The 14,366-nt window shown below is 43.5% G+C and overlaps 1 protein-coding gene across 1 annotated transcript in view; it reads left to right on the plus strand.

The window, feature by feature from the left end:
* Positions 1 to 7,618: 7,618 nt before the first annotated feature.
* MAP3K2 (mitogen-activated protein kinase kinase kinase 2) overlaps positions 7,619 to 14,366 on the plus strand; it is a 50,505-nt gene continuing 43,757 nt past the window's right edge. The window contains exon 1 of the mRNA XM_024217936.3: positions 7,619 to 7,689. Within this exon, the coding sequence (XP_024073704.1) occupies positions 7,683 to 7,689 (7 nt within the window). The 5' untranslated portion in view covers positions 7,619 to 7,682. The remainder of the gene's footprint in view (positions 7,690 to 14,366) is intronic.

Consider the following 14,366-nt stretch of genomic DNA (forward strand, 5'->3'; position numbering starts at 1 on the left):
AATCATCAGACAGAGGTATTTCCAGGGGGGTCCCACATAGATCAGTTCTTGGCCCTATGCTATTTAACATTTTTATTAATTGCATCTGAAGAAGTGAGGTTCTTACCCACGAAAGCTTATGCTCCCAATATTTTTATTAATGACCAGGAAGAAAACATAAAATAACTGATTGGGGGAGTGGTAAATAATGAAGAGGACAGGTCACAGAGGCAGTGTCTTCTGGTAAGCTGGGCGCAGGCAAAGAATATGCATTTTAATATGGTCAAATGTAACTATATACAGCTAGGAACAAAAAGTGTAGGCCGGGGTGAGCAGACTACGGCTCACAGGCCGCATCCGACCCGTCAGACCTTTTAATCCAGCCCTCGAGCTCCTGCCGGGGAGCAGAGTCGGGTCCACGCGGCTCCCAGAAGCAGTGGCATGTCCCCCCTCCGGCTCCTACGCATAGGGGGCGTGGCAGCCAGGGGGCTCTGCACGCAGCCCTTGCCCCAAGCGCTGGCTCTGCAGCTCCCATTGGCCAGGAATCGTGGCCAATGGGAGCTGCAGGGGCAGCACCTGCGGACAGGGCAGCATGCAGAGCCACCTGGCTGTGACTCTGCATAGGAGCTGGAGGGGGGACATGCCGCTGCTTCCAGGAGCTGGTTGAGGTAAGTGCCGCCTGGAGCCTGCACCCCGACCTCCTCCCTTGCCCCAGCCCTGATCCCCCCTCCCGCCCTCTGAACCCCTCAGTCCCAGCCTGGAGCATCCTTCTGCTCCCTAAACCCCTCATCCCCAGCCCCACCCCAGAGTCTGTACCCCCAGCTGGAGCCCTCACCCCCTCCTGAATTCCAACCCGCAATTTTGTGAGCATTCATGGCCTGCCATACAATTTCCATACCCAGATATGGCCCTCAGGCCAAAAAGCTTGCCCACTCCTAGTGTAGGCCATACTTACTTAATGAGCCACTCTATCCTGGGAATTAGTGATTCTGAAAAGAGTTGGGAGTCATGATGAGTAAGCAACTGAACATGAGCTCTTAATGTGGTGATGTGGGGCCAAAAGGGCTAATGTAATCTTTGGATGCATACATAAGGGAGACTTGAATAGGAGTAGAGAGGTTATTTTACCTCTAGGTGTGTCACTGGTGTGACTGCTGCTGGAATACTGTGTCCTGCTCTATTCACAATTCAAGCAGGATGTTGATCAACTGGAGAGGGTTCAGAGATGAGCCATGAGAATGATTAAAGAATTAGAAAACATGCCTTATAGTGATAGACTCGAGGAGCTCTATGTATTTAGTGTAACAAAGAGAAGGTTAAGGGGTGACTTGATTGCAATCTATAAGTATCTACATTGGGAACAAATATTTAATAATGGGCTGTAAATAAAACAGCTGATTCTCATTTAAATTAAGGCTCTTTTACATCACTCTGGCCACAATCCTTCTCCAAACCTTAGTTATCCACCTCTTGCTTGGCCAGTGTTACCTTCCGTTCTGGCATCCTTGCATATGAGTACTCTACCCTTTTCCAATATAACCAAAATGCAGTTGCTAGTTTTCTTCTTTGTCTGCCATTCTTACCACAACACCCTCTCCTTGAAATACCTTCCTGGATATCCTCTGTCTCTAATCATGCTGCTTGTCCTTGTCTGCTATAATCTCATCTCAGCTTCATTTCTGGTCTTGTCATCTTTCTTTCTCTTTTGCTCCCTATGCTCCTTCCAGTCCTATGTCTCTTTACTCCCAGTTCTTTCTATTTCAAATCCTGCTAATATCTTTGATGCTTTCATTGTTGAAGAGATGGGATATAATCTTTTTTTTTTTTTTAAGTGCATGGAGGGGTTAATTTAGCAGCACAGTTGGCAGGGAAATATAGCATTTCAGCAGAGTATAGAACATATTTTTGGTGCTTTAGTACAACAAAATTACACAGCTAATTAAAATAGGTGACATTTATTAAAAGGACCCAGTTTCCATTTCAGGGAAGTTGAAACAAATAACGAGCAAAATGGTGGGTTTTTTTGTTCTTTTTTTTTAAGAACAGTATAACAAATTGATAGAGCTTTTATGGGACTCCTCCAAAGTGTGGAACAAAATCCTGTGGCATCTAAGCACTACTACAAACATTTCATTGTATATCAGGCATAAAAATTACTTTTGAAAAACATTAGAATCATAGAATATCAGGGTTGGAAGAGACCTCAGGAGGTCATCTAGTCCAACCCCCTGCTCAAAGCAGGACCAATCCCCAACTAAATCATCCCAGCCAGGGCTTCGTCAAGCCACCATTCAAATGTAACTTTCCATCTGAGGGGTGAGAAGGAGAGAACCATACATGGTAGTCATGTCACTTAATGAACTCCTGGAAGGTGATCAGATACCGATGGGTAGAGCTGGATAAAGGCAATCCAGGCCCCCGTAGCAACTTGCGACAGGAGGCCCCCATATTTATGCCCATGTTCCTTCCCCCACGTGGTGGTCCGTTTCATTTCCCAGAGGCAGAAGCATGAACCCCTCCTCCTTCCAGGAGCTTCCTCCCCTTGGAAACAAGGGCTGAAGAAGGTGTCCCTTCTCCTCCCATGGAGAGGCAGAGTGCCAGCAGGGGGCATCACCCAGTATTTAGGGTGTATCTGCTTGGTTGGGTGGACCAGGACAGTCCTGCTGCACTCTTTCCCCCTCTTGCCAGACACACAGAGTTCTCTGCTGGAATGGTGTTGTCTGGGCCCCCCAGAGCAGTAGGTCTTGGAGGTAACATCCCACTGAAGTGCATGGGGAAGCTCACACAATTCTGAGCTACTGTTTTAGGCTGTCAGTAGATGTAAGACATTGTGTTTGCCATGCTTGAGTCATGTTTTCAAGCTTTTCTTCACCACCATCAGGACTATCAACTTATTTTTTTAGAAAATGAAAGCTGAGCTTTTGATAGCACTGGAATGCTAGATGTGGGCCTATAGCGGCTATGTCTTAGGGCTTGTCTACATTGGCAATTAACAGCGCTGCAACTTTCTCGCTCAGGGGTGTGAAAAAACACCCCCCTGAGTGCAGCAAGTTGCAGCGCTGTAAAGCGCCAGTGCAAACAGCGCCCCAGCGCTGCGCAGCGACCACACACGGCACGTTAAAGTGCTGCCATGGCAGCGCTTTAGCATTGCCAGTGTAGACTAGCCCTAAATCTTGTCCTGGTGATGGACATGGTGTCAAAACCTGAATAGAATAGAACTAATCATTGCTTCAGATTGATAGGCTCTTGTTAAAGGGACCTTAGCAGTTAGAAACCACTTTAAATTTTTGTTAAAATATTCTACATGCTCTTAAGTCAACATGCCAACTTTTGTAGTCTTAGGGCAGGTCTACACTACCGCGGTAGTTCGACGGCTGGCAATCGAACTTCCGGGTTCGATTTATCGCGTCTGGTCTGGACGCGATAAATCGATCCCAGAAGTGCTCGCCATCGACTGCGGTACTCCAGCTCAGCGAGAGGAGTACCGCGGAGTCGACCGGGGAGCCTGCCTGCCGCGTGTGGACCGCGTCTGAACCGCGGTAAGTTCGAACTAAGGTATGTCGACTTCAGCTACGTTATTCACGTAGCTGAAGTTGCGTACCTTAGATCGAATTGGGGTGTTAGTGTAGACCAAGCCTTACTGTAACAATTTCTTATTTGTAAAAATGTCTTTTTCCTCTTTTGGTATACAAAAGACCAGCCACATAAACAAGGGAAACTAACGCCACAGGGGAAATAATGAAACAAAGTATCAACAAATGCACAATTAAACTGAAAGTGAAGGTGTTTTCTCTAATCTTTGCTACAATAATCATAGGTGTCCTTGGGAGGATGGGGGGGAAGGTAAATGTTCAGATACAAATGTGTTTTTGAAGTTGATGGTGCCCCTCTGTCTTTGGTGTAATTTCTTGCACCTCCATAGTGGGTGGGAGTGTGATAAAGTACAAAATTATGTGCTCCGAGACTTATCTGGGTCTGTATTTTAGGAGTGTCAGGTTGAACTTTGAATATATTGTCCCCTTCTTTAGCATAAGCTTTTAAAATGACTATGAGCATGTTCTGCTGTTGCAGCATTTGTTGGATACTGCTATATCTGCATTCAGAGACTGTGTTTAACACCATCTTCTATAAGTGCTGAGAATCTTAATAAAAAAAGTGACAAATTTTGAGTACAATTGTTACATGTAAAAAATATGGTTATTTACCGTACAGTAATTGTGGTTTTTAAAAATGTGTTGTACATATATAGATTCCATTCCTGGAAACTCAAACAAGACTCTAATGATCTCGATAGCACCAGCTTGGCCCAGGCAATTCTGGTACCCAGCCTTCATGAGACTTTCAATTTAGCCTCCAATAACATTGCCAGTGAGTCCAAACATTGTCTTCCTGAACAATGGGAACATCTAGCATCCAAACTTGGCCTCTCTACTTCGCACATTCTGGATGCTGACAATCATCGAAAGAGCTTGTTCTAGAGATATCCAAAACATTCTCCTACAAAATGGAAAGGATGTTACAAGGGTCACATACGCTGCCAAGTGGAAAAGTTCTCCTTATTGGCAGAGCAACATCGTATTTCTCCAACAGCAGCAAACATTCCTAAATACCTGGACTACTTAATGTTGTTAAAAAGATCAGGGCTTAAGTGGGTCTCAGGTTATATTAAGATATGTTATCAGTTAGCTAGTTTAGATCCACCAGATCAAGTTAGGGCTTATTTCACTTGAGCTCAGGCAGTTTTTCAGAGTTGTTCTCATCTCAGAAATATGCATAGCAGCTACTTGGGGATCAGTTCATACTTTCTCAAAACACCGTTTGTTGATAGGAGCATCTAGACCGAATGTCTTCTTTGGCAGAGCTGTTTTACAGTTTTACTGTTTGTGGGCCATAAAGAGTGATATATGTATGGCAAGCATTCAAAGAAGAAAAGTTACTTACTTTACAGTAACTGGTTCTTTAAGATGTGTTTTCCATGTGTATATTCCACAACCCATCCTCCATGCCCACTTCTACAGAGTCTTACAACACCTAGCTTCTGTACTGGTGAAAAAACGGTGAGGTTGGTTACCTCCTCTATGCCCTTTGTGCTCTTGGGGAGGATGGACACCAATGGATGCTGCTGGCCAAATGATTCTGATCTCAAGTGCATGGAGTGCATATGTACCAAAAGTGGAATCTATATGGACAAATGCTCAAAGAAGATACAAACATGCTTACCGTTATAATTTTAAGGATTCTTATCAGATTTTGCTGAGCTCCCTGTTTTAATCTCTAAATTAGGAGGGCAAGTTTTAATGGCTATAAATAGTTACAAGAGCATAGTCTCTTCTTCCCGCCCCATTTCAGTAGCTCTGCAGTTCGTAAAGGCCTGACTTACGCTCCCCATTCTCCTTCTAGAGCCTATGGCTTTGTGATACTTGCTCTAGCAGAAAGGATCAAGGGGCTATTCCCTTCAGAGCTCCTTAACACCACTCTTTGCAGTGACCATAGTCTTTTGCTGCCAGGGAGAACGGCACCTAGAGAGTAATTACTTTCCCCATTGCCTAGAGGACACATTCCCTCTGTGTTTCAAAGTCTCTTCTTGGCGTCTGAACTCTGATCCCACCGAGCTGAGTGATTTAAAAGTAGGCAGTTGTATGGAAGCAAGCTATTTTCAGTTTGTATAGAAACTTCCTAATTAAATAACTTTTTTTCTTTTCATTTAAAGAAAAAAAAATTTTGTACCTTAAATGTTGCCAGATGCTTTAGTAAATTAAAAGGAAAAACGCGTGGATGTCTTTTTGTGTGCTTGATCCTGTAACATAAACCACTGCACATGTGCATGGCATCATTGAAGTCAGTGGGAGGCCACAAGTGGAAGAGTGTCTGTGCTTGCCAGTTCTGTTTCCAGGGTTGAAGTCTATTCTTCTTTTATTTGTACTATTGGAGCACCGAAGAACGGGACACAGTTGTGCTAAGTGATATACAGACATAGATCAAAAAGACAGTCCTTGCCTATGTTGCGTGAGATGGTACTCTGGCAGATCAATTAGGAAGTGTGCTTTTCTGATTTTTCTCATGATCCTAGCATGGTTTAAGATATGGTGATAACTATACTTTGCCACGACTCTTTTTTTGGATTGTTTACATTATTACTATTATCCTATCTTGGCTTTCTCTACAGCTTTTATCTTGGGCTGTAAGGTGACTGGGGGATTCTGAACGTATGAATATATAGTGTATGTAAACAGTTGACCTGGAACTTTTCCAACTATTGAGAGTCAAAGGTAGTCCTTTTTGTTTTTAGGATGATTTCCTCTTCATGTGTGACAAGGATTAGTGTTTGGCTATAAATTCTAGTGCCATCATACTTCATTTTTCTGAGTGCTTTGACTAGATGTGTCTATATTCAGTGATCATTTGCATTTTTTCCTTATAAATTGTGTAAATATCTTTAAAAGAAATTGAGAAATGTAAATACAAATACTTTATTATGGCTGTGACTGTAAACGTGTGTATAGTCACATAATATCTGTGCAAGTTAGCACATTGCATATACTAAGAAATTAGTTCTGAAAATATTATATTTGTGCAGTGGGGACCAAATTAAGGTGAACCATAAGTCTGAATTTCCTGACTCTAGACCAAAAAAAAAAAGTCCTGATTATAATGTGTGTGGAGGAGCACATTGTTCCCTCTTGTGGGAGGGGATCCAGGAGGAAGAAAATCCAGCAGAAGAATTCTTTTTTGGAGAAACTTGGAGATAATGAGTTGTTGAACCTTCTGCCAAATCTTGGCATTTGTTATCAATTCACTCCATTTAATACCTAGTATTTTCCTTAGGCATTTGCTGTCATAGGCATTTATACAGCTGTCTATACTTACAGTACAGTGATCCCCAAACTGTAGGGCATGCCTCCCTAGGGGGGCACAGAGGAACATTCAGGGGTGTGTGGCAGGGCCCAGGCCAGTCCCCATGGGGGATGAGGAGGGACGCCACCCAACTTAGCTCTGCCCCCTGCCTCAGTTCCTGGCCGTGGCTCTGCTTCTGGCCCCACCCTCAACCCCCGGCTGCAGCTTCTCTCTCAGCCCTGGCCCCGCTCCCATCCCTAGCTGCGGCCCCAGTCTCGGCCCCCTTGCTCCTGTCTGCGGCTTAAGCCCCCCCTAGGGTGACCAGATGTCCTGATTTCATAGGGACAGTCCCGAGTTTTGGGTCTTTTTCTTATATAGGCTCCTATTACCCCCCCACTCCCTGTCCCGTTTTTTTCACACTTGCTGTCTGGTCACCCTAGCCCCCACCCCCACCCCCCGGGGTCACAGCCTTGCTCCCAACTATGGGTGCGGACAGTGGTAAGGTGGGGGGGGGGAGGGGCACAACATGAAAAGTTTGGGGGCATTGCTCTAGTGGATTTTCAGCTTTCACATCCATTTGTTGAGGTAGAAATAACTGAAATGAAGATTCATAATTTGGTCTTTAAATTGTAGTTGTAGATGTTATGTTAGATTAAAACTTCGAGTTTCAGACGTGGTTTAAAACTCTCAAGAAATATAGGAGTTAGTGAAAATAGTTATACTTCACATGTAAATTTTTTTACACTTTAAACCTTTTCTCTTAAGTTTTCAGTACTTACGTGTTTTTTAATTGTTTTTCTCTTTAGAAAATAAATGAATGCTAATGGGACAGCCATTTCCCTGAAGTTCAGGTTTTCAGGCTGGCTGCCATGATGGGTAAGTTACCTATAAGTGGAATCCAATTAAACTGTTACCTTGGCTTAATTCCTAGTGAAAAGAACAAGACCACTTATGTAATTAACATTTTTATTATGGAAGTGCATGTCATGGCTTTGATAGTTATATATGAAAAAAATTGCAAATTGTTGACAAAATTACAGCACTTCCTCTGTGGATATAGAATAAATTTAAAAGAAATTGAAATATGTTAAAGTATGGAAATGTGCTGTTAGGCTACACAACGTTCACTCTTTAATGACACCATGGGGGGCAAAATCTTTTTTTAAAAATTATTTTAATCTAATCTGAGACTACAAACACTCAAATGCCTTAATCATTGGCGGGGGGGTTTGAGGGGCAGGGACATGGACAGGGGGCTGCTTGGGACCCCTGTCCAGGGCAGGTGGAGGATCCGCCGCGGCTTCCCATAGCTGCCTGCCCGGCTCTTACTGTGGCCGGGCTGAGGGAAAGAGGCACCCCTTTTTTCTCCCCTCTCCCCCCCCCCCCCATAGCCAGGTCAGGGAGAGATGTGCTGTGGGGAGCCTGGGTCCCTCCACCTGCCCTGGGTGGGAGGCCCGAGTAGCCCCAGGCCCGTGTCCCTGCCCCCAGGGCTCCGACCCAGGGCAGGTGGAGGGACTTAGGTTTCCCACAGCTGCCAGCACAACTCTCCCCAACGTGGCTCCGGCTGGGGGAGGTGGGCGGTGGCTCACGGCAAGAAGCAGCTGTGGGGAGCTGCAGTGGACCTTCCACCTGTCGCAGGCAGTCTGCTCCTCATGCCTGGTCTGCGCCACTTCCTCAGTAGCTGGTAGGGGAACCCAGGCCCACTCTCTACACTATTTTCCAGTCCAGGAACCCTCAACCGAGCAGCTCTGGGCTTTTACTCTTCCAGCCCTTACTGCTCCTTCCCTGGACTGCTTCTTACTCAGTCCATGCAGCTTCCTGCTCTTCCCCATTGTGTCAGGGAGTACAACTGCAGGTTTCCTCTCTTACAACCTACCAACTTCCTCTGCTATTTGGGAGACACCCTTCTCCCCCAAGAAGTGTAAAATTTGCTCCTCCTTCAAAAGCAGAACTTGGGAAAACGGAGAGCAAATGAGGGAGTAAGCCCTAAGACTAGCTTCTGACCCAGGCTCTGAGAACCCTTCTGCACACAGGCCTCCGAGTACTCTTCATGCCTCGTAGACTTCAGGATCCCGGTCACCAAGAGTCTCAAAGGATCCATGCGTTGCTACCCTGTCTGCCTCCGAGTCTTGGTGACCGGCTCAGGAGAGGCAGCACCTGTATTGATGGCTGCAGTAAAGAGAGCTTCATTTCTAAATCTCTGGGTACCAACAAGAAAAGTAGGAATACTAGATGGCTTAAGAAATCTTGGTCATCACCTAAGAAGTAAAGAACAAAATTGTCAGACACACAGATGAACATAATTTGTTGGGGAATAGTTAACATGGTTTTTGTAAAGGGAAATCATGCCTCACCAATCTACTAGAATTCTTTGAGGGGGTCAACAAGCATGTGGACAAAGGGGATCCAGTGGATATAGTGTGTTTTGATTTTCAGAAAGCCTTTGACAATGTCCCTCACCGAAGGCTCTTAAGCAAAGTAAGCAGTCATGGGATAAGAGGGGAGGTTCTCTCATGGATTGGTTACTGGTTAAAAGATAGGAAACAAAGGATAGGAATAAATGGTCAGTTTTCAGAATGGAAAGAAGTAAATAATGGTGTCCCCCAGGGGTCTGTACTGGGACCAGTCCTATTCAACATATTCATAAATGATCTGGAAAAGGGGGTAAATAATGAGGTAGCAAAATTTGCAGATGATACAAAATTACTCAAGATAGTTAAGTCCCAGGCAGACAGCAAAGAGCTACAAAAAGATCACTCAAAACTGGGTGACTGGGCAACAAAATGGCAGATGAAATTCAATTCTGATAAATGCAAAATAGTGCACATTGGAAAACATAATCCCAACTATACATATAAAATGATGGGGTCTAAATTAGCTGATACCACTCAAGAAAGAGATCTTGGAGTTATTGTGGATAGTTCTCTAAAAACATCCACTCAACATGCAGTGGCAGTCAAAAAAGAGAACAAAATGTTGAGAATCGTTAAGAAAGGGATAGATGATAAGACAGAAAATATCTATTGCCTCTATATAAATCCATGGCACTCCCACATCTTGTATACTGCATGCAGATGTGGTTGCCCCATCTCAAAAAAAGATATATTGGACTTGGAAAAGATTCAGAAAAGGGCAACAAAAATTATAAGGGGTATGGAACGGGCTGCTGTATGAGGAGAGATTAATAAGATTGGGACTTTTTAGCTTGGAAAAGAGACGACTAAGGGGGGCTATGATAGAGGTCTATAAAATCATGACTGGTGTAGAGAAAGTAGATAAGGAAGTGTTGTTTACTCCTTCTCATAATGCAAGAACTAGGGGCCACCAAATGAAATTAATAGGTAGCAGGTTTAAAACAAACAAAAGGAAGTGTTTTTTCACACAACACACAGTTAACCTGTGGAACTTCTTGCCAGAGGATGTTGTGAAGGCCAAGACTATAACAGGGTTCAAAAAAGAACTAGATAAATTCATGGAGGATAGGTCCATCAATGGCTATTAGCCAGGATGGGCAGGGATGGTGTCTCTAGTCTCTGCTTGCCAGAAGTTGAGAATGGGCGACGGGATGGATCACTTGATGATTACCTGTTCTGTTCATTCCCTCTGGGGCACTTGGCATTGGCCACTGTTGGAAGACAGGATACTGGGCTAGATGGACCTTTGGTCTGACCCAATATGGCCGTTCTTATGTTCTTAAGAAGGCTCCAGAGACCTCAGGTCCCACAGGGAGTGCCATTGAAGCTCCCAGTCACTCCAGTACCCTGAGAACATCTAAAATGTTCCTTAAGAGCCATACTATGAAACAGGACTCTGTACTGACGACTTCTTCAACTGCAGATGGCCATACCCAGTCTAGAAATTTTATGTCAAAGAGATCTACACCACTGTATCCCCGGTGTGACGGGTTCCCCCTGGGGTGCCACCTAGAACTGGGGTACCACTGAGCCCCCTGACCCACCAGCCTGGGCTCCCTTTACACTGTACTGCTGTGACAAGTTGCAAAGCCCCCTCTAGCCTGCACTTTCACCAGCATACATACAGGTAGCGACACACTAAGCCGCAGTTACATGCAAGTAGGCTTTCTGACCAGGCCCTGCATGAGAAGGCTCCAGCTAGGGTACCTCCCAGCTCCTCAAGTACGTACCCCTTCCCCCTCCCCCCGTCCCCGGAGTATAAACCCAAAATTATACCATCTTGTGCTGCACAGGGAACTACAGCCTAAGCTCATAAAATTCACCCCCTTCCTCAGTGTGGAGAGGAATATGCAACAGCCTTCTTCCCCTGAGTTAGGATTCCCATACACTAGTTTAGATCATGCAAAAACAGATTTATTAACTACAAAAGAGAGATTTTAAGTGATTATAAAGCAAACAGATCAAAGCAGATTACCTAACAAATAAACAAAAAATGCAGTCTAAGATTAATATACTAAATAGGTTGGATATGAATAGTAGATTCTCAACATAAGTGATGATATAAGCAGGCTGCAGATTCTTAAGGGGCAAGCTGCACTTACTTGCAATTTGGAACCCCCAGGTGTTCCATTCACAGGCTAAAAACCCTTTAGCCTGGGTCCAGCACTTCCTCCAGTTCAGTCTTCGTTCCTCAGGTGTTTCCAGGAGTCTTCTTGCGTGGGGAGTGAAGAACCCAGATGATGTCATTCCCCTGCCTTATATAGCTTTTGCATATGGCTGGAACCCTTTGTTTCAAAGCTTGCTTTCCATGCCAGCCAGTGGAAAAATACTGACACCCCAAGATGGAGTCCAGCACCATGTTACCTGGTCACATGTCCCTTTAGAGTCACAGCAGCCATCCCCCACTGGCTGTTTGGAGCCTTCACAGGAAGGCTCACCAGGTGGGAGATAAGCTTCTCCTAAGGCCTGTTGTTTCTTCCTAATGGCTCATTAACCTGAATGGCTCGTTCCCAGCCAGCCATCTAGACTGAGAGCATTTTGCCTAGTGGGGGGATGCCCAGGAATAGCTACATGTGAAATAGATACATAGTCAATATTCATAACTTTGGATACAAAAATGATACATGCATACAAATAAGATAATCATATTCAGCAAACCGTAGCCTTTCCAATGATACCTCATATACCTTATATTGCGTAAAATAAATCATAATCATGATATAATGATATCATACTAATATCACTATGAAGAATATGGGGTGCAATGTCACACCCGGTACCTATGCCATCATCTCGTATCTCTGTATCATGCTATCAGAGTCAGTCCCTTATATCAAGTGTTTGACATCCATAGGGTTCATACACTCAACACAAGTACCTACCTTGGTACCAAAGCCATTCTCCACCAGATCTCATTTAACTCCCTCCTACATACCAGCAGTACTGCAGGAGTTTAGACACTCAAAAACCTCCTTGTCTACAGTGATCTAGAATCCTTGTTACTTACTGGTACCGGACAGCTGTCTATACAGAGATCCTCTTGGTCGCTTACTCCACATTTTTTCATTGAGACCTCCTTGTTTACAGACTTGAACCATCCAGGGTGAACAGTTATCACCAACCCTGGATTATGTTGAGGATGACTCTTCCGACTCTCAGATTTCAGTACAGCATTCTCCTGTTTATCCTCCAAGACATCATTTTTCTACCTTGACCCCTGTGCACTTGATATGATCAATGGTGGATGCCTCCTCCTATGCTCTCTGGGCTCCTACAGTAGCCTTGTTGGGACCCTGGGCCCTTTATCACCAATAGTTCATAAGGGCCTTGAATTGCTGTCATAGGCCACATAGGCAGATAGATTCTCCCCAACCTCTACTTCCACCGTCTCAACCAGAACCGCTGGGGAAGACCTTCAAGGAGCAGGAAGCAAGGGCTGACAAGGAGGTGACACCTCACACAATTGTATTGTCATCATCACCTGATAAAGCTGTACTACCTCCCCCACCTTCCATGGCAGATGACTTCAGGTAGTTCAGCAACTGATGAAGCACATTGCTGATATGCTTCAGATCCTTTGATCCAGGTCCAGGATTCTCATCATAAACTCCACCATAAATCATAGTAAAGAGCAAGTGTGCATCAGTTGGCTTGCTTGAGAGTATTGCAGTAAGAAGCAGATCTGCTCTTAATTTTTCCCTTGGTAGGAAAATTTTAGAGGTTTTATACCGTTATTACGAATGCAGATTTTCACTATTGGTTAGTTCCAAGTAAAACTTTTGACCTACTTATTTTGACAGTGTCCCATTAAGATACACATAGTTGTATCCAGGGAGAACCATGGAAATGGGTTTATTAGAAATTCAGGATTAAAATAAGTCTCAAAGTTTTCCTTTATATGTTGGTCTATTGTAAGAAATGGAGTGTTCAGGAGAGATTGCTTGGTCTCGCTCTTTTTTCTGTGTGGCATACATGCATTCCTCTCTTTTAAAACAGATATATTTTGAGAAGCCTGATACTTGAATTGTTTGGAGTAGTAATGTCCAGGGATGGCCTTGTTAAATTGTAGTGATGCAAATAGAAAAATATTATTAGTGCAGAAGTAGTATCCATCGGTGATTACTAACAAAAACGAGGGAGAGACGCTTCCTTGAAAAGTGGGAGTTTATTAATTTCTTTCATTTTAAATATGATTTAGAATGTTCCTAATTCTAGGAATGGAAGGCTCCTCTAGGTGTAGCTGTTTTGGTATAAAGACTGTAAACTAGATTTAAATTATTTGAATGTATCGAATCATCATCCGTCATCCCACACAAACTCTTGGGTAGCTCATTACTGCTATTGGCTAATGATAGCTACATTTTTAACATCTTCGGTTGTGTGCAGACCTTTACAATTGTGGTGTTACTGCACTCATATGGTACTGTTATCAATATTTTATGACAATTCTTGCAGTACTAAAGACAGGAAATGGTATTTTTGAACTTGCCAGTGTTTTTATCTTTAAATGAATTTACCATATTTGTTTTTTATTTTTGAGTTCAGTTTGATCAATGAGCAAGAATAGATAATTAATATTTATTTAGAGCTCTGTGAATCTCAAAAATGTGTCCCTTCCACCAACAGAAATTGGTCCAATAAAAGATATTACCTTACCTCCCTTGTCTAACTAATTTTAGGCATTCATGGCCAAAGGTCTTTGGATAATTTAAAAAAATAAAAATCTGGATTATATTTACTGTTTACATTAAACAGTCGTTTATGCATTATACAAGTTTGTATTTTATTCTTTTCAACCATTTTTTAGTGTCCAGCATAAACTACAGCTTAAAAGGGCCGTGACAGTGAAATATTGAGCTGCTGTAAATCCCAGTACAAGTTATTTTAAAGAAGAGAGAAGTTAGATAGATGAACATGGAATCACTGTTATCCACAGATCTTCCTTTCCTTGTGTAAGGTGATGTTGGCATAAATGAACAGTATCAGTTGCAAATCCTGTAGCTGAGGAATCACCATTCATATTTGTCGGTGACATCTGACTTAGCCCTGACACCTCTTCAAATGAGAGCACGTTATTCTTGCTTGCTTCCTACTTCTGCAAAATTAACATTATAACAAAATTGCATTTCACAAGAATGC

Source organism: Terrapene carolina, unplaced genomic scaffold, assembly GCF_002925995.2.
Source record: "Terrapene carolina triunguis isolate 2854851 unplaced genomic scaffold, T_m_triunguis-2.0 Scaffold62, whole genome shotgun sequence".
In the NCBI taxonomy this organism is placed as follows: domain Eukaryota; kingdom Metazoa; phylum Chordata; order Testudines; family Emydidae; genus Terrapene; species Terrapene triunguis.